Consider the following 22,722-nt stretch of genomic DNA (forward strand, 5'->3'; position numbering starts at 1 on the left):
TTATGTTATACTTTAGCTATTGAAAAATAGCAGATCTATGACCTACAAGTGAACTTGTAGGTCTGCTATTTTTGAAAAATCGTGAAAATGTGACACAAATCTTTGAATATTCTTTCAGAGTGAACGTTTTTAACTCAAATCTTTGTCCCTGGAACAACATATTTTCAGATGGGGGTCAGAGTCATATTACATAGAATTCTTTGGGTCCTTGACATGAAATATTGAGCACCACGGATATAGAAACATGAGGTTTTTCAGAAAAAAATACATTTTAAAATGAAAACCTAGGTTTCTGTATCAGTGGTGCTCAAACTATTTCATGTGAAGGAACCGCCAAAGGTATATGTAATTGGCTGCGACACCAATCTGAAAATGTGTTGTTCCAGGGACCCCCCCCCCCCCCCCCCCCCTGAAGCAAAGATTTGAGTTAAAAACTTTCTGCTGCTCTGAAAGAATATATATTCAAAGATTTTGCCCAACATTTTCACGATTGTTGGGCTCATAGCGCGCCACCGAGTGGCACGCTACGAGCTTGTAGGTCTGCTATTTTTGACAAATCGAAGAACGACTGACATACTGTAGAAACATAGTATGTAGGATGTAGAAGACATTTTTAGAATCTGATGTCAGGTCAACACCAAATCCAATTGAATCTTTAAAGCTCAATGCCTAATGAAAGTAAGACGTGGGCAGCAGCAGCAGCGCTGCTGCAGGGCGTACCTGGTTTCTGTTCCTCGGTGATCACCTGGTCCACCATGGCAGCGTCAGAGGACGACGACGCCTTGTTCTTCAGATCTCTGATGCACTGGACGATCTGCTCGATCGTCTGCAGGGTGGTGGGCAGCAGCACTGGCACCGGCACCTGGAACAGTCACAGGACCGCAGAGCAGAGCATGCAGTGAGGAGGCATGACCGACTGGACAGTCACAGGACAGCAGAGCATGACGTGAGGAGGCATGACTGCTTCTGGACAGCAGGTGTTGATTTCATCGACTAAAAACTAAGACTAAAAATGTTCGTCGACTACCTTGTTTTCCACTGAGGAAGCGATGACTAAAATCTAAGACTAAATATATTGACAATTTCGTCAACAAATAAAAACTAGACTAAAATGTTAGGAAGGGACTATAGTGGACAAGAGATCCACTATAAGTCATTTTACAATTAGTTGCATGCTGAAAATAGACGATCTACAAGCTCACAACGCGTCGCAGCGCGACGCGTTGTGAGCTTGTAGATGGGCTATACTGGATCTCTTGTCCACTAGTCCCTTCCTAACATTTTAGTCTAGTTTTTATTTGTTGACGAAATTGTCAGTATATTTAGTCTTAGTTTTAGTCACCATAGCTTCGTTTTTATTTAGTTTCTCAGTGAAAAAAGGTAGTCAACGGAAAATTTTCGTCTTAGTTTTACTCGACAAAATCAACACTGCTACTGCTTCCTAGCCTGGTTAATAAACCAGACCGAATCAGCCGTTGGCAAAAAAAAGTTGCCTACCAGCGGATTACGGTCTGGCGAGGCTCAGTAGCACGCCTCTTTCCTACAGCAGAGAACAGGTCGGACCAATCGGGACACGGTATGCAATATAGGCGGGCTTTGGTACAGTGACGTTCAATGCTTGAGACTTTTGACTGACAGTAGCTCTGACCAATTGCGTCAAAGAAAAAATGTTCCCCGGGAAATGAAATCCAAGTGGAGCCAGCCCAGACTGATATACCGCGACAGTGTTGTGTGATATTAGTCTGGCTTATTAGCCAGGCTAACTGCTTCCCCCCCCCATAGTAGTTAAGGTTAGACGCCGTTTCCTAGTCGTCAAGGTTTGACACCGTTTTCTACCGCCTTAGGTCACATATTTTGATTTGATTACGCTCGAGTCAGCAAGGCTTGGGAAATCGTTGTTGGATGAGTGCAATCTATTGGGAAATTCCTGTCCTTTTATTTTGTAAATGTAATGGTTTGTCTCCTCGAGAATTTAACCCGGCAAATTAAAAACCTAATTGCACGAAACGTGAATCAATTTGGGGACATATTTTATGCAGGTGTGAGGCCGAGCACTGTGTGCAGTCCTCCGTAATGAGGGGAGCGGAGGAGAGCTTTCCTGGTAGTCCCTTTATCAGCTATGGTTTGAGAGCAAAACCTGCTGTCCTTTTAAAAGACATGCCATTCTCGGCGGGAACCCGTTTTGGTGTTTTAAGCATTATGTTATATTTTAGCTATTGAAAAATAACAGATCTACAAGCTCATATCGGTGCTTATCGGTGTTGCGAGGATGAGGGGGTACCTGGAAATAGGTACCCCCCAAGGGGTACCTGGGCCAAAAAGGTTTGGGAACCCCTGGCATACGCTGCGTTTTCTTACCGGTAGAGGCATGGGGAACAGCGATGGCGTGACCTGGGAGTAGAGGCTCATGGGTACTGGGATGAAGACGGGTACAGGAATCGGCACGGGAATGTACTCCCTCTTCACACCGTCGTCCACATCTGACAGCACACGCGCACACACACACACACACACACACACACACACACACACACACACACACACACACACACACACACACACACACGGTGTAAACAACTTGTATAACAACATTTCCTACTACTACCACTATCACTAGTAACAATAGTTAAACAAAGTGCTTAATAACAATAAATAAAATATAAAAACCCCCATCAAATAATAATAATCTTATACCTGTCTGTAAGAGCTTGCTCTGCATGTGAGGTTTGCAGTAGGTGGCCTTTGTGAGAGTGAGAGGTTTGCAGAGAACAGCTTTGTTCTTCACGTCCTTCAGCGGCCCTGATGCTGTGCTCGCCCCCGTACCCTGGTTCACCACCTACGACCATGGAATGAAGAGTTTTAGTCACATTTTAGTCACCTGGAATGTTTTAGTGTTAGTCGACTAAATTTTAGTGTTGTTCGACTAAATCTACAGTTGATTTAGTCTAACAAAATGTGTTTTGGCGGGCCTTGATGCCGTCATAATGACTGTTTGTTTTGTTCACTTGCTGAAAATAGCCGATCTACAAGCCCACAACGCGTCGCAGCGCGTTGTGAGATTGTAGATCGGCTTGTAGATTGGCTATTTTCTTAATTTAGTCTTTGCCTGCTGAACCCGAGTAGCCCGAGTAACATTTCATTTGTTTAATTGTGTAAAAAAATCCAGTACATGTATTACTACTCACCCCTAGTTTGGCTGATGGCATGTCAAACCCTGGTGATAGAAGGAATACATCAAAACAATGTAAAGAATACAATTAACATTAACAACCAGACACACCCACAGGATTAACTGCAACTATGGTCGAAATGTATAGGACACGCGCACGCGCCCGCACGCACACACACAGAGCAGCTACTGTACCTAGGCTGGTGTTCTCGGGACCTTTCTGCGTGACCATGATAGGCTCGTTCTGCTGGCAGTAGAAGCGGAGCAGACACTGCTGGTCACAGAAGTGCTTCATCTCCGTCCTCCACTGGACCGACTCCGTCAGGTTGCCCTGCACCTTGCAGCAGTCGCACCGCGCCGCCTAGTGGACACCGGGGGGGAGGCATGAATACACACAGCTGGCGACACACTGGCTGGTGGTGGGATAATGATTCAACCAGCTGTTAGCATCGTTCCACACAAGCCCACTTCTAATGAAATGAAATTAAATGATTACTATATTTACCCAGGGTATCTGGGCTAAGCTCAATAACTTGTTTCCAGCCAGGCCCTGCTCATAGAACATTTCATCGTAGTGGTTCAATGCCTTGTTCAAGGGCACTTCAGCGGTGGTAATTTTAACGTGTCGGACCGCTGATTCGAACTAGCGACCTTCCGGTATCAAGACCGCTCAGCAATCCGTTCGGCCACCGCTGCCACATCTATCTATCTATCTATCTATCTATCTATCCGACCATGTTCCACAGAAAGGAGTGTGAATGCCATCTCTGGATGAAGGGGGAAGCTCGATAATACTAATCAAATGTATTTAGAATAGGACAGTTATGAGGGGACATCACCATGAGAGTACGTGGTAATGTGGTTGATGCATTACCGTGTTGAGCCATAAGGGAGCTTTATTCACAGGAGCTTGTAAACGTTCATTTCTAATCACAATTATCATCATAATGAACCATCCTGTATGACTGAGGCAGAAGTCCCTGTTCACGCCTCAATCACACTTAAACATAAACTACCATCCTCATTATTAGTTATCATCATTTTGGCCCCAAAACTGTGGAATGCACTCCCCGTTGCAATCAGAACTGCAGCATCACTCTCAATCTTCCGCCGTAGTCTGAAAACCCACCTTTTCAGACTCCACCATGGCCCATAGCACTTATCCTACCCCCTTAGATTTTAGACGTTTTAGACTGAGATAGCATTTGAAACAGACTTATAGCATGTCATGTAGACAGCACAATAATTGCATTGTATGTAGTCATAGCACTTCATAGTACATATGTATAGCATAGTATAGTATATATGTATAGTTTATATGTATAGTGTCATTATATAGATATGTTCTAGTTACGTTCTTAGCTTACGCATGTTTCATGATAAATGCATTTTATATATGTGATGTATTCCCATACTTTTGTTCTTGCCTAATGTAAGTCGCTCTGGATTAAGAGCGTCTGCTAAATGCCTAAATTGTAAATTGTAATCATTTAACATCACACAGCATGCTTAACCCATTCTGAACATCCCTGGAACATATTTTCAGATGGGGGTCCGCAGCCAAATACAGATAATTGTGGGGGTCCTTGACATGAAATAGTTTGAGAACCACTGACATAGAAACATGGGTTTTTCAGAAAACTGTTGGAACTATTGAAAAATAGCAGATCTACAAGCTCATAGCGCGCCACCGAAATGTGCAGATCTCTAAACTCTCAATGGATGCATTATAAAACATTATAAAACATTATAAAACGTGTAGATTATAAAGTATAAGTAATAAATGGGGCTTAAGAACCACCACCAGGGGGCATGGTGGCACAGTCATTAGTGCTGTCGCCTCACAGCTAGAAGGTCCATCAGTGCCCATACCCGAGGCGGGGTTGGCAAAAGGGCCTTTCTGTGTGGAGTTTGCATGTTCACCCCGTGTCCCCTAGGGTAGGTACCCTCATAAAAACATGCCGTAGTCCTGGTCTCTAAACTACCTCCCCCTGGCCAGCCGGGGCGCCTTATGGAGGGTCAGAATAATGTGTTCCTTCCACGAGCTACGTCCGGCCGGGGAAACTCTCCCCAGTCAAGGTGAAAAGAAGCGGCTTGGACTCCTCATGCATAGAAGGAGGCATGAGGTCATTCCGCTGCCCCCCCAGGTTGGCAGAGGAGGTGTTACATTAGATTACAGGATTACATTAGATAATTGACACTGGGTGAAAAAAATGGGTTTCAAAATCGTGGGATAAAAATTATATAAAAAAAAAAAAGAACCACCGTCCACCACATGGGACTGACCTTATAGTACCAGTCGTTGAACCTCTTGGCGCAGGGTTCGCTGCAGAAGTCCCTGGTCATCCCCCCCAGTTGCCTGGTCACCCCTCTCTTGCACAGCTGGTTGCAGTGATTACAGCTCACACACTTCAAGCCCAGACGCCTCACAAAGTCCTGCTTGAACAGCAACTTGCAGCCTGGGAGAGGAGAGGAGAGGAGAGGAGAGGAGAGGAGAGAAACGATGAGAATGTATGAACAACAATATGGCCTCCCAATATGTTCCCCAGGTGCAGTAGTCTCTCGTGTTGCCATGACTGTTGCCTCTTGCAAAATTTCTGGAGAACGGAAGCTCTGATTATGAGTAAAATATATATATTTTTATAAATTTTTGTGGCTTTCGCCTTTATTTTATATTTTTTATGGAGGGACAGACAGTAGGCTGACAGGAAATGGGGAGAGAGATGGGGGAAGACAAACAAACCCACCGTTCATTTGCATTGAACGCATTTTCCCAGAAGCCCTAGCAGCCCAGAGAGCATGGCTTGATTTCCGGTATCGTCATGATAACGCGGCGGCCTCGTCACCAGGTCCGCGACAAATCCGCTCTTTCTTTTTAATTATTAAAAAAAAACGGCGAATTAAACACATTAAACAAATAGTGGTTTTGGGGTATTACGCAGCACCGACACATGGATTAAATAGCGGTGAACACGGGTTACGCAGTAGAACTGTTAAACAGGTTGAGAATCAATGCAGTAGAGCAGGGGTTCTCAACCCGTGGGTCACGACCCCTCGGGGGGTCGCCAAATTATTTTAGGGGGTCCCCAAATTATTTTCAAAAAAAAGAAAAAAAAAAAGATTTTTTTTTAATTTTTATTTTCACGATTTTTCAAAAATAGCAGACCTACAAGCTCGTAGCGCGCCACTCGGTGGCGCGCTATGAGCTTGTAGATCTGCTATTTTTAAATAGCTAAATTATAACATAATGCTTAAAACACCAAAAGGGGTTCCCGCCCAAAATGGGTTAAGGTTATTGTAGCAGTCAATTTATATTGGGGGTCGGGAGGGGGCGGGGCGGGGGTCCCGAGACGTTGCCAAAGCATTTCCGGGGGTCCCCGGCCAAAAACGTTGAGAACCCCTGCAGTAGAGTACAGTAAGAGTAAAGTACAGTAAGAGTAGACTACAGTAACAGTAGAGTACAGTAAGAGTAGAGTACAGTAACAGCAGAGTACAGTAACAGTAGAGTACAGTAACAGTACCTTCGCTACAGAAGGGTCTCTTGACGCCGGAGATTTGGACCGTCTCGTGGAGCGTCTTCTCCTCCTGGCAGTACTCACAGAACGTCACGATGCAGTGCAGCTTCTTGTAGTCCTCACAGCATGTCCTACTACAGAACTGGTACACCTTGTCCTGAAGAGACACACACACGTCTTACTACAGAACTGGTACACCTTATCCTAAAATACACACACACACACACACATCTTACTACAGAACTGGTACACCTTGTCCTGAAGACACACACACACATCTTACTACAGAACTGGTACACCTTGTCCTGAAGACACACACACACATCTTACTACAGAACTGGTACACCTTGTCCTGAAGACACACATCTTACTACAGAACTGGTACACCTTGTCCTGAAGACACACACACACACGTCTTACTACAGAACTGGTACACCTTGTCCTAAAATACACACACACACACACACACACACACACATCTTACTACAGAACTGGTACACCTTGTCCTGAAGACACACACACAGCATGTCTTACTACAGAACTGGTACACCTTGTCCTGAAGACACACACACACATCTTACTACAGAACTGGTACACCTTGTCCTAAAATACACACACACACACACATCTTACTACAGAACTGGTACACCTTGTCCTGAAGACACACACACACGTCTTACTACAGAACTGGTACACCTTGTCCTGAAGACACACACACACACACACACACACACACACACACACACACACACACACATCTTACTACAGAACTGGTACACCTTGTCCTAAAATACACACACACATCTTACTACAGAACTGGTACACCTTGTCCTGAAGACACACACACACAGCATGTCTTACTACAGAACTGGTACACCTTATCCTAAAACACACACATCGTACTACAGAACTGGTACACCTTATCCTAAAACACACACATCGTACTACAGAACTGGTACACCTTATCCTGAAATACACACACATATCACTACAGAACTGGTACACCTTATCAGTCAGTCAGTCAGTCAGTCAGACAGACAGACAGACAGACAGACAGACAGACAGACTTTGTGAGGACGCTCCATTGACTGTCATTGGTAGAAGGGTCACTGAAGTAATTAAATTGGATCCTTCAGGATGCTCTTCGGAGATAAACCTGTTGTGAGCTGTAGATCGGCTATTTTAACTATTTTTAAATGTTTTTCAAAATAGTACAAAAAAAATCACACCAGCGTGAACTGAGTGGTGCAACTCCCCTCTCCCTCTATCTCTCTCTCTCTGTTTCTGGCACAACAGCGCCACCTTTGCCCCTACTGGTACTCTAAACATAGTCACATAGGTTAGGACAGACATTGCTGTTCCTTGGAGTGACTCAAAAATGTTTAGCAATAAGGGGCAAAAGCTCCTTGAAGGCACAAGATAGGTAAGTATTTTACTGTACCTCCGTGCTGCTTACATTTCTGACTAATAAAGTATGCAATCAATCAATCAATCGATGGGTCTCACCTCCCAGTCCAAGGTCTCAGGCTTCAGACTGAAGGCTCCTTTGCAGTAATTACATTTGAGCTGGATGCTGCTGGTCGTAGAGGGGGGGAGGGGCGGCTGGCCGTTGGTGGTGGTCGTCTGGAGCGTTGGAGCATTCTGGAAATAATCCATAAATGGAAGTCTTATAAACACTGTTGGAACTGGAGAATATTATCCCACCATAACTGGGAAATAATAATAATAATACACTTATTATGAAATAAATAAATAAATGCACACAAGTGCTCCCTTAGAAAGATAAAGACAATATCAACATCCTCATAATTACGGTTTATGGCCGTAGCTAGCTAAGCATTCAGGCTTTGGTTTTCAAAGGACCATGGATAGCATCTTGCATCTTCAATCAGGCACCAATTAACACCCTGAGCGGCAAGGACGGAGTTCTCCGCCCTATCAATTAGTAACGCCCAGCGCTCAGGACGGAGATTGATCAAAAGGACGCATCGCTCCACAGGCTGGGAGTGTCTTGTTGCTTTCCGGTGGGACGTCATCGATTTAGCCGACGAGATCGAAAATCTTAAAACATTAATAACTCTTGATCTAAATCATTCCGTCCAATTCTAAGAAAAGATCCTGTGTTAGACGGCCCATCGCGGTCCCGTAGCTAGTCGCGTTAGAATTAATCATACCTCCCGTTGTTGTCGATCGCATCGAGAGTGTTTTGGTGACTTCAAGCTACTTCAGCCACATCCGGGAAAGCATCCGGTCCGTCGCTAAATGTGCTCCGCTGCTATAAATCGCCGGGCGCTATGATTTAATGGATTAAATAACCTCTGATTTAATAATAAAGATTAAATAACCCTGGGCGTTCGGGGTGTTTTAACCACTTTTAACCTGGCATTTTATTTTTGGCATGCCATTACATGCATCTTCAGAAATCTTCATTAAAGTGAAAATGTCCCAGTGAAAAAAACATTATTATTTTGGTCATGGAATTCCTCAATTTCTGCATGTTCAAAAGGGCACCTCAATAGAGCGTCGCAGTCCCGCCCCCTTTCATGACGACGCCAGGCCCAGGAAATAGTTCCCAATGCATTTTTCCCAGAGACATTTCAAAACGTATTTATTTAAAGACCTTATAAGCGTCGTACGAAGCCAACTCGAGTCGTGACAAATCATGACAACAAATCATAAATACTTTCTGAAAAGTCTATGAGGAAAATGAACGGGGGATTTATTTTCCGGGTCTCTCGAGGGGGCGGGACTGCGACGATCTATGGCAGCTGTAGACACCGAGACAACATGGGGTTTGATGATGCGAGGAGGAACAGACCTGGAACTTGGAGACACACGTTGAGCTGCAGAAGTTGAGGACGTTCCCCTCCGGCAGCGTGGCCTGGTACTGAGGCAGGGACTTGGTCTTACAGTAATGACACGTTGGCTCTGGGTCTGCACACAAACACAGAGATGCACATGACCATTAGCCTGGTGAAACCACTCCCCCTGCTGGACAACATTAGCATTCTGCCAGCAGGGAGAGTCTGGGAACTCTCAGGTAGAGATGATGTACTCCGGTCCAATTCTGGCCGGAGCGATATGCGGCTGTATGAGGCCGCTAGAGGAGCGATATGCGGCTGTATGAGGCCGCTAGAGGCGGGATCTTATGACATATTGAAGAGCTGCCACAGCGCAAATGTAAACACAACCTAACAAGACTACAACTCAAACTTATTATGGAGATATAAAATGTTTGTCCCGCTGCTTCCGGATTCATCGTTTCTGCCTGAGAGATCCCAGATGCAGGCAGGAGGAGGGAACTGGTGAACTCAATACTGCCGCAATCTGGCTGAGTCCGGTTACATGACCATGCTACCCTCAAACAAGGCCTCTGACCCTAAACCAATTCTCTTCCCTATATACAGTACAATATAGTAGTGACTGGAAATCTCAATTCTAGAGCTCCGCCGTAAAGAAATGCTTTGTTGAAATGAGAAGAATCTTTACGTTCTGCACAGAGCCCTGACCTTTCCTTAACCCATTTAGGCCTGACGTCGAAATTTAAAAAACAAAGTCTTCTAAATCATGACAGTTTTCTCATGAAAAACCTCATGTTTCTATATCAGTGGTTCTCAATATTTCATGTCAAGAACCCCAACAATTATATGTATTTGGCCGACCGACCCCCATCTGAAAATATGTTGTTTCATTGTTGGTGGTGGCCCGGGGGGTATTTATTTATGTTGATGTACTCACTTTGCGTGGTGGGGAGGGGGTGAGGACCGGTACTCACTCTGCGTAGTGGGGGGGGTGATGGCCGGCGTCTTGGCCTTGTTCATGCACGCCACGGAGCAGTAGGACGCCATGGTGCCTCCGGCCCCCAGGCTGTGGAGAACGTCGCCTGTCTTTATTAGGGTCTTGCAGGTCACACAGCTCGCCAGCTTACTGTGAGCCTGAGGGACAGAGACGAGAGGAAGAAGAAGAAGAAGGTTTTATTCACCCCTGTGATGCTGCACAGTTGTGGCAACAAGGCTAGAGGCAACAAGCATGGATTAAACTCATTAAAGCAAGAATACAATCTCAAAACGGAATAGTTTTGTCAGCCCATCATGTCCTAATCTGCAATTTGTGAAACTTTGTGAAAGGACCCCCACCTCTCACACTAGTGCTGTGTTTCATAAACAAGCAATATGTACAATAATGATAATATTGTGATAGCCATAAAGCCAGCCAGTTGAGGCTTTGCCCTTTGCTTTCATTAAATATCCATGATTAGAGGTTTCTTGGAAGATTGAACATATTCTATTGCTAGTTTGCCACTTCAAATAAACTCATTATAACTAATAACCGAAAATAGCCTATTTTCTGTGCCATGCCGTGCTTCCATAGAAGACATGCTGGCTTCCATAGAAGACATGCTGGCTTCCATAGAAGACATGCTGGCTTCCATAGAAGACATGCTGGCTTCCATAGAAGACATGCTGGCTTCCATAGAAGACATGCTGGCTTCCATAGAAGACATGCTGGCTTCCATAGAAGACATGCTGGCTTCCATAGAAGACATGCTGGCTTCCATAGAAGACATGCTGGCTTCCATAGAAGACATGCTGGCTTCCATAGAAGACATGCTGGCTTCCATAGAAGACATGCTGGCTTCCATAGAAGACATGCTGGCTTCCATAGAAGACATGCTGGCTTCCATAGAAGACATGCTGGCTTCCATAGAAGACATGCTGGCTTCCATAGAAGACATGCTGGCTTCCATAGAAGACATGCTGGCTTCCATAGAAGACATGCTGGCTTCTATAGAAGACATGCTGGCTTCTATGGAAGACATGCTGGCTTCCATAGAAGACATGCTGGCTTCCATAGAAGACATGCTGGCTTCCATAGAAGACATGCTGGCTTCCATAGAAGACATGCTGGCTTCCATAGAAGACATGCTGGCTTCCGTAGAAGACATGCTGGCTTCTGTGGAAGACATGCTGGCTTCCATAGAAGACATGCTGGCTTCCATAGAAGACATGCTGGCTTCCATAGAAGACATGCTGGCTTCCATAGAAGACATGCTGGCTTCCATAGAAGACATGCTGGCTTCCATAGAAGACATGCTGGCTTCCATAGAAGACATGCTGGCTTCCATAGAAGACATGCTGGCTTCCATAGAAGACATGCTGGCTTCTATAGAAGACATGCTGGCTTCCATGGAAGACATGCTGGCTTCCATAGAAGACATGCTGGCTTCCATAGAAGACATGCTGGCTTCCATAGAAGACATGCTGGCTTCCATAGAAGACATGCTGGCTTCCATAGAAGACATGCTGGCTTCCATAGAAGACATGCTGGCTTCTATAGAAGACATGCTGGCTTCTATGGAAGACATGCTGGCTTCCATAGAAGACATGCTGGCTTCTGTGGAAGACATGCTGGCTTCTATAGAAGACATGCTGGCTTCTATAGAAGACATGCTGGCTTCTATGGAAGACATGCTGGCTTCCATAGAAGACATGCTGGCTTCCGTGGAAGACATGCTGGCTTCTATAGAAGACATGCTGGCTTCCATAGAAGACATGCTGGCTTCCATAGAAGACATGCTGGCTTCCATAGAAGACATGCTGGCTTCCATAGAAGACATGCTGGCTTCCATAGAAGACATGCTGGCTTCCATAGAAGACATGCTGGCTTCCATAGAAGACATGCTGGCTTCCATAGAAGACATGCTGGCTTCCATAGAAGACATGCTGGCTTCTATAGAAGACATGCTGGCTTCCATGGAAGACATGCTGGCTTCTATAGAAGACATGCTGGCTTCCATAGAAGACATGCTGGCTTCCATAGAAGACATGCTGGCTTCCATAGAAGACATGCTGGCTTCCATAGAAGACATGCTGGCTTCCATAGAAGACATGCTGGCTTCCATAGAAGACATGCTGGCTTCCATAGAAGACATGCTGGCTTCTATAGAAGACATGCTGGCTTCCATGGAAGACATGCTGGCTTCCATAGAAGACATGCTGGCTTCCATAGAAGACATGCTGGCTTCCATAGAAGACATGCTGGCTTCCATAGAAGACATGCTGGCTTCCATAGAAGACATGCTGGCTTCCATAGAAGACATGCTGGCTTCTATAGAAGACATGCTGGCTTCCATAGAAGACATGCTGGCTTCCATAGAAGACATGCTGGCTTCCATAGAAGACATGCTGGCTTCCATAGAAGACATGCTGGCTTCCATAGAAGACATGCTGGCTTCCATAGAAGACATGCTGGCTTCTATAGAAGACATGCTGGCTTCTATAGAAGACATGCTGGCTTCTATGGAAGACATGCTGGCTTCCATAGAAGACATGCTGGCTTCTATAGAAGACATGCTGGCTTCCATAGAAGACATGCTGGCTTCCATAGAAGACATGCTGGCTTCCATAGAAGACATGCTGGCTTCCGTAGAAGACATGCTGGCTTCCGTGGAAGACATGCTGGCTTCCATAGAAGACATGCTGGCTTCCATAGAAGACATGCTGGCTTCCATAGAAGACATGCTGGCTTCCATAGAAGACATGCTGGCTTCCATAGAAGACATGCTGGCTTCCATAGAAGACATGCTGGCTTCCATAGAAGACATGCTGGCTTCCATAGAAGACATGCTGGCTTCTATAGAAGACATGCTGGCTTCCATGGAAGACATGCTGGCTTCCATAGAAGACATGCTGGCTTCCATAGAAGACATGCTGGCTTCCATAGAAGACATGCTGGCTTCCATAGAAGACATGCTGGCTTCCATAGAAGACATGCTGGCTTCTATAGAAGACATGCTGGCTTCTATGGAAGACATGCTGGCTTCCATAGAAGACATGCTGGCTTCTGTGGAAGACATGCTGGCTTCTATAGAAGACATGCTGGCTTCTATAGAAGACATGCTGGCTTCTATGGAAGACATGCTGGCTTCCATAGAAGACATGCTGGCTTCCGTGGAAGACATGCTGGCTTCTATAGAAGACATGCTGGCTTCCGTAGAAGACATGCTGGCTTCCATAGAAGACATGCTGGCTTCCATAGAAGACATGCTGGCTTCCATAGAAGACATGCTGGCTTCCATAGAAGACATGCTGGCTTCCATAGAAGACATGCTGGCTTCCATAGAAGACATGCTGGCTTCCATAGAAGACATGCTGGCTTCCATGGAAGACATGCTGGCTTCCATAGAAGACATGCTGGCTTCCATGGAAGACATGCTGGCTTCTATAGAAGACATGCTGGCTTCCATAGAAGACATGCTGGCTTCCATAGAAGACATGCTGGCTTCCATAGAAGACATGCTGGCTTCCATAGAAGACATGCTGGCTTCCATAGAAGACATGCTGGCTTCCATAGAAGACATGCTGGCTTCCATAGAAGACATGCTGGCTTCTATAGAAGACATGCTGGCTTCCATGGAAGACATGCTGGCTTCCATAGAAGACATGCTGGCTTCCATAGAAGACATGCTGGCTTCCATAGAAGACATGCTGGCTTCCATAGAAGACATGCTGGCTTCCATAGAAGACATGCTGGCTTCCATAGAAGACATGCTGGCTTCTATAGAAGACATGCTGGCTTCCATAGAAGACATGCTGGCTTCCATAGAAGACATGCTGGCTTCCATAGAAGACATGCTGGCTTCCATAGAAGACATGCTGGCTTCTATAGAAGACATGCTGGCTTCTATAGAAGACATGCTGGCTTCTATGGAAGACATGCTGGCTTCTATAGAAGACATGCTGGCTTCCATAGAAGACATGCTGGCTTCCATAGAAGACATGCTGGCTTCTATAGAAGACATGCTGGCTTCCATAGAAGACATGCTGGCTTCCATAGAAGACATGCTGGCTTCTATAGAAGACATGCTGGCTTCCATAGAAGACATGCTGGCTTCCATAGAAGACATGCTGGCTTCCATAGAAGACATGCTGGCTTCTATAGAAGACATGCTGGCTTCTATGGAAGACATGCTGGCTTCCATAGAAGACATGCTGGCTTCCATAGAAGACATGCTGGCTTCCATAGAAGACATGCTGGCTTCCATAGAAGACATGCTGGCTTCCATAGAAGACATGCTGGCTTCCATAGAAGACATGCTGGCTTCCATAGAAGACATGCTGGCTTCCATAGAAGACATGCTGGCTTCCATAGAAGACATGCTGGCTTCCATAGAAGACATGCTGGCTTCTATAGAAGACATGCTGGCTTCTATGGAAGACATGCTGGCTTCCATAGAAGACATGCTGGCTTCCATAGAAGACATGCTGGCTTCTATAGAAGACATGCTGGCTTCTATAGAAGACATGCTGGCTTCTATAGAAGACATGCTGGCTTCTATAGAAGACATGCTGGCTTCTATAGAAGACATGCTGGCTTCCATAGAAGACATGCTGGCTTCCATAGAAGACATGCTGGCTTCCATAGAAGACATGCTGGCTTCCATAGAAGACATGCTGGCTTCCATAGAAGACATGCTGGCTTCTATAGAAGTCAGCATGTCTTCCATAGAAGACATGCTGGCTTCCATAGAAGACATGCTGGCTTCCATAGAAGACATGCTGGCTTCTATAGAAGACATGCTGACTTCCATAGAAGACATGCTGGCTTCCATAGAAGACATGCTGGCTTCCATAGAAGACATGCTGGCTTCCATAGAAGACATGCTGGCTTCCATAGAAGACATGCTGGCTTCCATAGAAGACATGCTGGCTTCCATAGAAGACATGCTGGCTTCCATAGAAGACATGCTGGCTTCTATAGAAGACATGCTGGCTTCTATGGAAGACATGCTGGCTTCCATAGAAGACATGCTGGCTTCCATAGAAGACATGCTGGCTTCTATAGAAGACATGCTGGCTTCTATAGAAGACATGCTGGCTTCTATAGAAGACATGCTGGCTTCTATAGAAGACATGCTGGCTTCTATAGAAGACATGCTGGCTTCCATAGAAGACATGCTGGCTTCCATAGAAGACATGCTGGCTTCTATAGAAGACATGCTGGCTTCCATAGAAGACATGCTGGCTTCCATAGAAGACATGCTGGCTTCTATAGAAGTCAGCATGTCTTCCATAGAAGACATGCTGGCTTCCATAGAAGACATGCTGGCTTCTATAGAAGTCAGCATGTCTTCTATAGAAGACATGCTGACTTCTATAGAAGACATGCTGGAACATAGATATTTCAGAAAACTGTCATGATTTATCAAGACATTTTTAAATTTCGATGTCAGGCCAAAATGGGTTAAGAAAACAGCTAAATACAACACACAAGTACTTGGTATCAACACAATCGATCCTTATTTGCGTTAACAAAACGATTGGATAATACAGATCATTGATCATTGATCAATCCACGCTCACCTGTTTGAAGTCCCTGATGCAGTTCTGGCAGCAGAAGCGTTTCTGCTGACCGTCCACCAGAACAAAGTGGTTGGCCGTGGCTCGGCTGGGCAGGTAGTCTCCACACTGCTCGCAGCAGTTCATGATCAGACCGTTGGCCATGCGGTACCGGTTGAAGCACTGGTCGCTGCAGATCTTGTGGGTCACCGTTTTGAAGCTCACCTCGTGCCGGATCTGCCGGTCCATCGATTGAGAGGGGAGAAGAGAGAGAGAGAAAGTATTTATTTAAGTTTTCTGGAAATCCCACGTTTCTATGTCAGTGGTTCTCAAACATATTAATTCAATTGTTGATAGATGATAGTTACATATGCAGATGTCATCATCATTTTTCGACTGCGGTCGAGATCATGGATTCCACATAGCCCCATATGTGCCCTCTCCCTACGCTCATTCTGTAGCTCCGAGATGAGGTCACACACAGGGCCCCTCCCACCCCGTTCAGAAACGGCGCATGTTTCCACAATTCCACGATTCTTACCTTTTCTAAACAATTAATCAAAAACGTGAAGTGGTGTGAAGGGTTTACACTAATTCAACGTCAACAACGGCAAAGGCAATCCAACTTTAAACGGTTACACGAGCGTCTAGCGGTTGTTTCGCATGTTTTTCAAGGAAGTTGAAAAGCTTTAGCGCCTCCCCGGAGCCTCCCCTGGTCGAAAATTTCCAACCGACTTCAGTTCACTCGTCGGTAGGGAGAGGGCACATATGGGGCTAGGATTCCACAATGCTACGCCAGACTTCCCGGTCCTTCATTGCCACCCCCAGTTCCTGCCTACTGAAGCATGTGTCCCTATAGCGATGACATCAGGGAACAACAGCTTTCTACCTCTGGTCCGCCCTGAGGCAGGACTCCAGAGAAGAAGGTAAGATATAACCTCATTGTCAGCTCTGTAGCAGTGGCCGGCAAACTGTGTTCTTCTGGATCGGACCAGTGAAGAAACTCGGGGAAGGTTGCCGTATATTAGACTAGTCGATGGGTGGCTCTTCCCAGACAGAGTTTGCGTTCTCATTAGAAGGCGGGTGTAACAACATGCAGATGTTGGTCGTGCCATGCATGTCATTAAGTTAACTTCTTCCTGGGGATGTTTGCTGTACCGTACACCGCTCTCTCTCTCTCTCTTACTCTCACCCCGGCCGTTCAAGGCAGATGGCCGCCCTGTCGAGGTGTCGAGAGGGGAGTTTTGCCCTTGACGCGGTCACAAATGGCTTGCTCATGGGGGGAATCGTTGGGTCTCTCATTTTGCTTGACCACTTACCCTGTCATTTGTTGACTAGTGTTCACGTCACTTACTCAGACCTTGCACTTTAATAGCAAGTCGCCCTGGATGAGTTGACCTGCTAAATGCCTTAAATTGCAGAGAAGAATAGGGAGAAAAAGAGACATATCCTTATCCTATATCAAAATTGGCGTGAGAGAGAGAGGGCTGGTGGGCGAGCTATGTGAAAATAATATGGAGTGTGTCGTCTAACCTCAACGTGTCGTCAGGGCATCAGGCGCAAACAAATCAGGGATCTCCATATATGGGCATAAAGGGACAACGACTGACAGATAGATATCTCCATATCTGAGCTTATCCTAGTAGTGCTTAAATTCAAACTAAAAACTAAAACTAAAGCCACCAAATAAACCATGATGTGGATGGAAGTGGACCCTGGGTGGATGGATGTCCACGGAGGACTTCCGCCACATTCCAACAAAATGAAAGCATCTCAACACACCCATCTTAACCCGATTAATATGCTGGATAGTAAAAGTCCTGTAAACACAGTTATGCCATTTCCAATATCAGGACAATGTATTAGTCGGGGTAAACAAAACCCTTTCAAACGTCCGTTTTTTTGCCCAATCTTCGGACTTATTTGGACATAATTAATTACAGCTTTGTCAAATTTCCTTCATACTTGAAAGCATCTCTGGCTAATAAGCCTTATATGCCTTAATACCTTATAATTGTCTTCTATAACAAAAATAAATATGGTCTGGGCCGTGGCTCAGCGGTCCAGGCACCCTGGCTGGTAATCCAGCCTGGCAGTGTGCCGCGGGTTCGACTCCCGATCCCGACGGCCCTCACTGCATGTCACCCCTCATCTCTCTCCCCATTTCCTGTCAGCCTACTGTCTGTCCCTCCATAAAAAAATATAAAATAAGGCGAAAGCCAAAAAAAATAAAAAATAAAATAAATATGGTAAAACACCTTAAATATTTGATTCGTCTTTTACTTAAGGGGGACAACACCTGTCGCAATTTGTCAACTTGTAGCCTCGGAAACCTCGTTTTTATTTCCAGGGAGAAAAAAGTAGCGCAAACGTAAACGTACACACACACACACACACACACACACACACACACACACACACACACACACACACACACACACACACACACACACACACACACACACACACACACACACACACACACACACACACACACACACACACACACACACACACACACACACACACACACACACACACACACACACACACACACACACACACTCCTCTCTCTCTGTCACTCTAATTAATTAGTCTCATGTCGCACAGTTGTGTCTAGATTCTCCCGGCGGATCCTGCCAGGAGCTGCGACGTGCGTTGTCCTCCTTGAGACAAAGACGAAGCATTTCTAAAATACATAAAATATTGATCATTTTAGCCAGGGATCCTTTTAACGTGCATTATGTCTTGACTACGTTGCCGTAAGACATTCACGTTCACCAGATGCCGGAATATACTGAATTCAAATGCGCCAACATGGCGAGTAGGAGGTCCTTTTCTTACGGAGAGAACCGCGCTGTGGTAGTATAGGGCAGTGGTTCCCAAGGTGGGGTCCGGGGACCCCTAGGGGTACTTGAGGGAGTTCCAGGGGGTACCTAGCTCAATTAGAGATAGTTAGGAACCAAATGGACCCTTATGGGTCTGTAACTCCGAGTGTACAAATGGAACCAAATGGACCTGTTAACTCTCAGAGTAAAATTAACAGTGGTTTTACAATATAAATTGGGGTCCCAGAGATAGAAATGCCATTAAATGGGGGGTCCATAGCATAATACGTGTGAAACTGGGGGTCCATGAAATTAACATGTTTCGGAATCAATGCCAGAGCCGTAAAAATCCTCCCTTATCGGGGTCACTGGCATGTTTTCAAATGGGGGGTCCGTGGCCTAATAAATGTTCATTTGGGGGTCCTTGACACGAAAAGGTTTGGGAACCACTGCTATAGAGTATGGTTGCTGCACGAGGAACGCCATGGGGGGGCAGATGTGTGCATAAAAATGCTTGTGACTCAGCTGTGTCTAATTGGGCTGTCTGGCTGTGAGTCATGAAAGGCCAGTCAGTCAGTCAGTCAGTCAGTCAGTCAGTCAGTCAGTCAGCCAGCCAGCCAGCCAGTCAGTCAGTCAGTCAGCCAGCCAGCCAGCCAGTCAGTCAGTCAGTCAGCCAGTCAGTCAGTCAGTCAGCCAGTCAGCCAGCCAGCCAGTCAGTCAGTCAGTCAGTCAGTCAGCCAGTCAGCCAGTCAGCCAGTCAGTCAGTCAGTCAGTCAGCCAGCCAGCCAGTCAGTCAGTCAGTCAGTCAGCCAGTCAGTCAGTCAGCCAGCCAGTCAGTCAGTCAGTCAGTCATGTCTATCTCTTTAGTTGTGTCAAGATTCAGATGTGGAGGACTATATACAGTAGTGAACTAATCTGCTAAATAAATAAAATCTTCTCAGATACTACTCATTGTACGACAGGTTCTCCTTCTCCCTCCCAACTCTCGTGTTTCTGGCACCTATGAAGCACGAATGTGTGCACAGACAATCAAGTGCCTATGAGACCCCTATGTACAGTACGAGCTGAGTACACCACTGTTCCTAAGGTGGCAAGTTTATATACCTTAACCCCATTTTGACCTGAGATCAGATTCTAAAAATGTCTTCTACATCCTGACAGTTTTCTGAAAAAGCTATGTTTCTATGTCAGTCGTTCTTGAATGAATAACAATCTAATATAGGTATGGTTTTCTCTCTAGGTGGTCCTCAGACGAGCCCTCCATCGTCGCCTCCAGTCATCCTGGTTCTCCAGACATCCAACCAGCTCGTTGGTGCTTTGAGCTCCTGCGTCTTTCTTCAGTACATCCACATATGTTAGTGTGGGACGTCCTCGTGACCGGAGCCCATGTGTTGGTTCTCCACAGCACCAGGTTGCTGGCTGGCAGCTCCTGGTGTCTTTGGCAGTGTCCTGCCAAGTCTCATTCTCCTGGCTGCAATTTTGTCGCTCACCCTGAATATTCCAGCATACAGATTCTGTCGAGCACTACACGTTAACTCACTCAATTCATAATTAACGTTCCAATGTTGGAGCTCTGGCTCAAGGACTAAAGAACCAAAAAGAACTGAACCGGTTCCCATTGGGAACCAACCGGTGTTAACCGTTTCCGTAGGACGTCCATAGGACGTCGCCACACGTCCTAGGGGTCCCAATCGACGCGTAAATACGATGTCCTCACACGTCTTAGCGCATCCTCAATGATACGGGGCGAGATAAGAATATTCTGAATTTTTTCCTTTTTTTTATTTGTCAGTTCACCTTTCGGCTACCGTATGCTACACTCTAGGCAATTGTTAGCTTACCATTGACTTAGCCGTTAGCGCGGTGGAAAGAATGACTCGTCTCTCCTAATCCAGGGCGCTCTCCGTGGTGTTGAACGGATCGATATACTGGCGCTTCATTTCTGCTCCTCATCCGTCTCTCCCGCAAAATATGAACGCTTTTTGGATCATATATCGTATAAATTAAAACAATCGCAATGTAAGCTAGCTATGTGAAGTAAACCTTTTTTAGTGGATTGTTTCCGGGTCGTGGGTTTCCGAGTAAAAGCGGCCATGTCTTTCCGGCACCCCAGAGCTCCTATTTTGAAGGACTTCCGGCACTGATTGTGCTAAAAGGGGTCACTGTGTTAGACTGACCTCGGTCAGTTTGCCACACACGGTGCACTTGGTCTTGATGGTAGACTTGGGGGGGTTCTGCTTGCTCTCGTAGGCCCCCAGACACCCGGTGCTGCAGAACTCCTGGAACTGCTCACTGGAGTCCACCTGAGCCACGATGGTGCCCTTCATTGTAGTGATGTCCCTGGAGCCAAACACACACACGCACACACGGTCAAAATGACAAACGTACGCAATACTGTAAGTCCGTAATTGATAAATGTTAAAACACTGGATCGTCGAAACGTACGTAGGGGCCAATGAGTGTATCTGTGTTTTCTTATGATGACTACGTTATGACTACCTTATGTTACGACTTTTCACAATCACAGCCAAGCATGTATGTAGGGGTCACAGTTAGAGATAAAAAGCGCACATTGGAAGTGAACAACTTTTAGGTACCATGTAGATGCATACTGTTCACACACACACACACACACACACACACACACACACACACACACACACACACACACACACACACACACACACACACACACACACACACACACACACACACACACACACACACACACACACACACACACACACACACACACACACACACACACACACACACACACACACACACACACACACACACACACACACACACACACACACACCTTTTTTTGGCAGCGCTGAACAAAGTTCTAAGGACAAAACCAATGTTATACTTCCGATTGAGTGCAAGCCGATTCGGGCGAGGCTATCTGCTCATAGCACAGATGAGCTCCTATAGGGTTCACTAGGCTGCTGGTGAATAGCAACGAGACTTTGTGCTCGGGTTTATCTGCACGTCTAAAGATCAGCAAACGACCAAGTTTATACACATGACTCCTGGGGTGCAGTTGCAAGCTGGAGGTGATGGCCTGGGACAGCAGTACACCTAGCCTCGGAAACCCAGACGTTTTTATTTCCAGGGAGAAAGAAAAAAAGTCTGGGTCCGAATCCACTTCAATTCGGCATAGAGTAGCGCAAACATCGATCACTCTCTGCTGATTTCTGATCGTCTGCACCTTTGTTAAATTGACGCACACACGTACACACACACTCCTCTCTCTCTCTGTCGCTCTCATTAGTTAGTCTCATGTTGCGCAGCTGCGTCTAGATTCTCCCGGCGGATCCTGCCGGGAGCTGCCTATATGTCATAGAAAGCATAGGTGGACACCAGGGTACAGTACACCTGCCCAGAGGAACTTTTATACTTCCGAGTTCTGAATGTTAGAGACCCACTGTGCGTTGCCATAATCTGTCTCTGAGATTTTGCCATTTCTGATGACAGACAACGTGTGTGCTGTCTGTCCCTCTCCATTAATTAATTGCCATCTGTGTTTGCTGTCACTCAAAGAAGGATTATCCTCAGCCAATGTTTCTTCAAAACTGCACACATCGCGGACAGATTGCGAAAAATAAAATAGAAATCACCAGTGCACCAATCACATACACAATGTTCTTGCACCTCCAAGATTTTCAAACTAGCCGAACAAAATTCGGAAAGGCACCGCCTAACATCTTACGATGGATGATAAGAGCACCTCTCACTTCACACAGGTGTGCTTTTTACTGTAGTCCAGAAGCTAGCTAATATTAGCCTACCTACAGTTAGTAGTGACTGTCGATGCAGTTCTGAAGGAGCTATATTTGTTGCATAACCCGAATAAATTGAAGGTTTGT

The 22,722-nt window shown here is 45.8% G+C and overlaps 1 protein-coding gene across 7 annotated transcripts in view; it reads right to left on the bottom strand.

The window, feature by feature from the left end:
• Nucleotides 1-22,722, bottom strand: part of zmym2 (zinc finger, MYM-type 2) — a 65,918-nt gene that overhangs the window by 14,330 nt on the left and 28,866 nt on the right. For all 7 annotated transcript variants that reach the window (XM_079517443.1, XM_079517449.1, XM_079517448.1 and 4 more), the window contains exons 6-17: nucleotides 21,028-21,190; nucleotides 16,047-16,259; nucleotides 10,460-10,619; nucleotides 9,503-9,618; nucleotides 8,191-8,325; nucleotides 6,691-6,841; nucleotides 5,456-5,628; nucleotides 3,365-3,530; nucleotides 3,186-3,214; nucleotides 2,695-2,836; nucleotides 2,359-2,480; nucleotides 721-862 (exon numbers count right to left, since the gene is read on the bottom strand). In XM_079517443.1, coding sequence (XP_079373569.1) covers nucleotides 721-862; nucleotides 2,359-2,480; nucleotides 2,695-2,836; nucleotides 3,186-3,214; nucleotides 3,365-3,530; nucleotides 5,456-5,628; nucleotides 6,691-6,841; nucleotides 8,191-8,325; nucleotides 9,503-9,618; nucleotides 10,460-10,619; nucleotides 16,047-16,259; nucleotides 21,028-21,190 — 1,712 coding nt within the window. The remainder of the gene's footprint in view (nucleotides 1-720; nucleotides 863-2,358; nucleotides 2,481-2,694; nucleotides 2,837-3,185; nucleotides 3,215-3,364; nucleotides 3,531-5,455; nucleotides 5,629-6,690; nucleotides 6,842-8,190; nucleotides 8,326-9,502; nucleotides 9,619-10,459; nucleotides 10,620-16,046; nucleotides 16,260-21,027; nucleotides 21,191-22,722) is intronic.

The sequence above is a fragment of the Electrona antarctica genome (genome assembly GCF_951216825.1).
Source record: "Electrona antarctica genome assembly, chromosome: 13".
Classification (NCBI taxonomy): domain Eukaryota; kingdom Metazoa; phylum Chordata; class Actinopteri; order Myctophiformes; family Myctophidae; genus Electrona; species Electrona antarctica.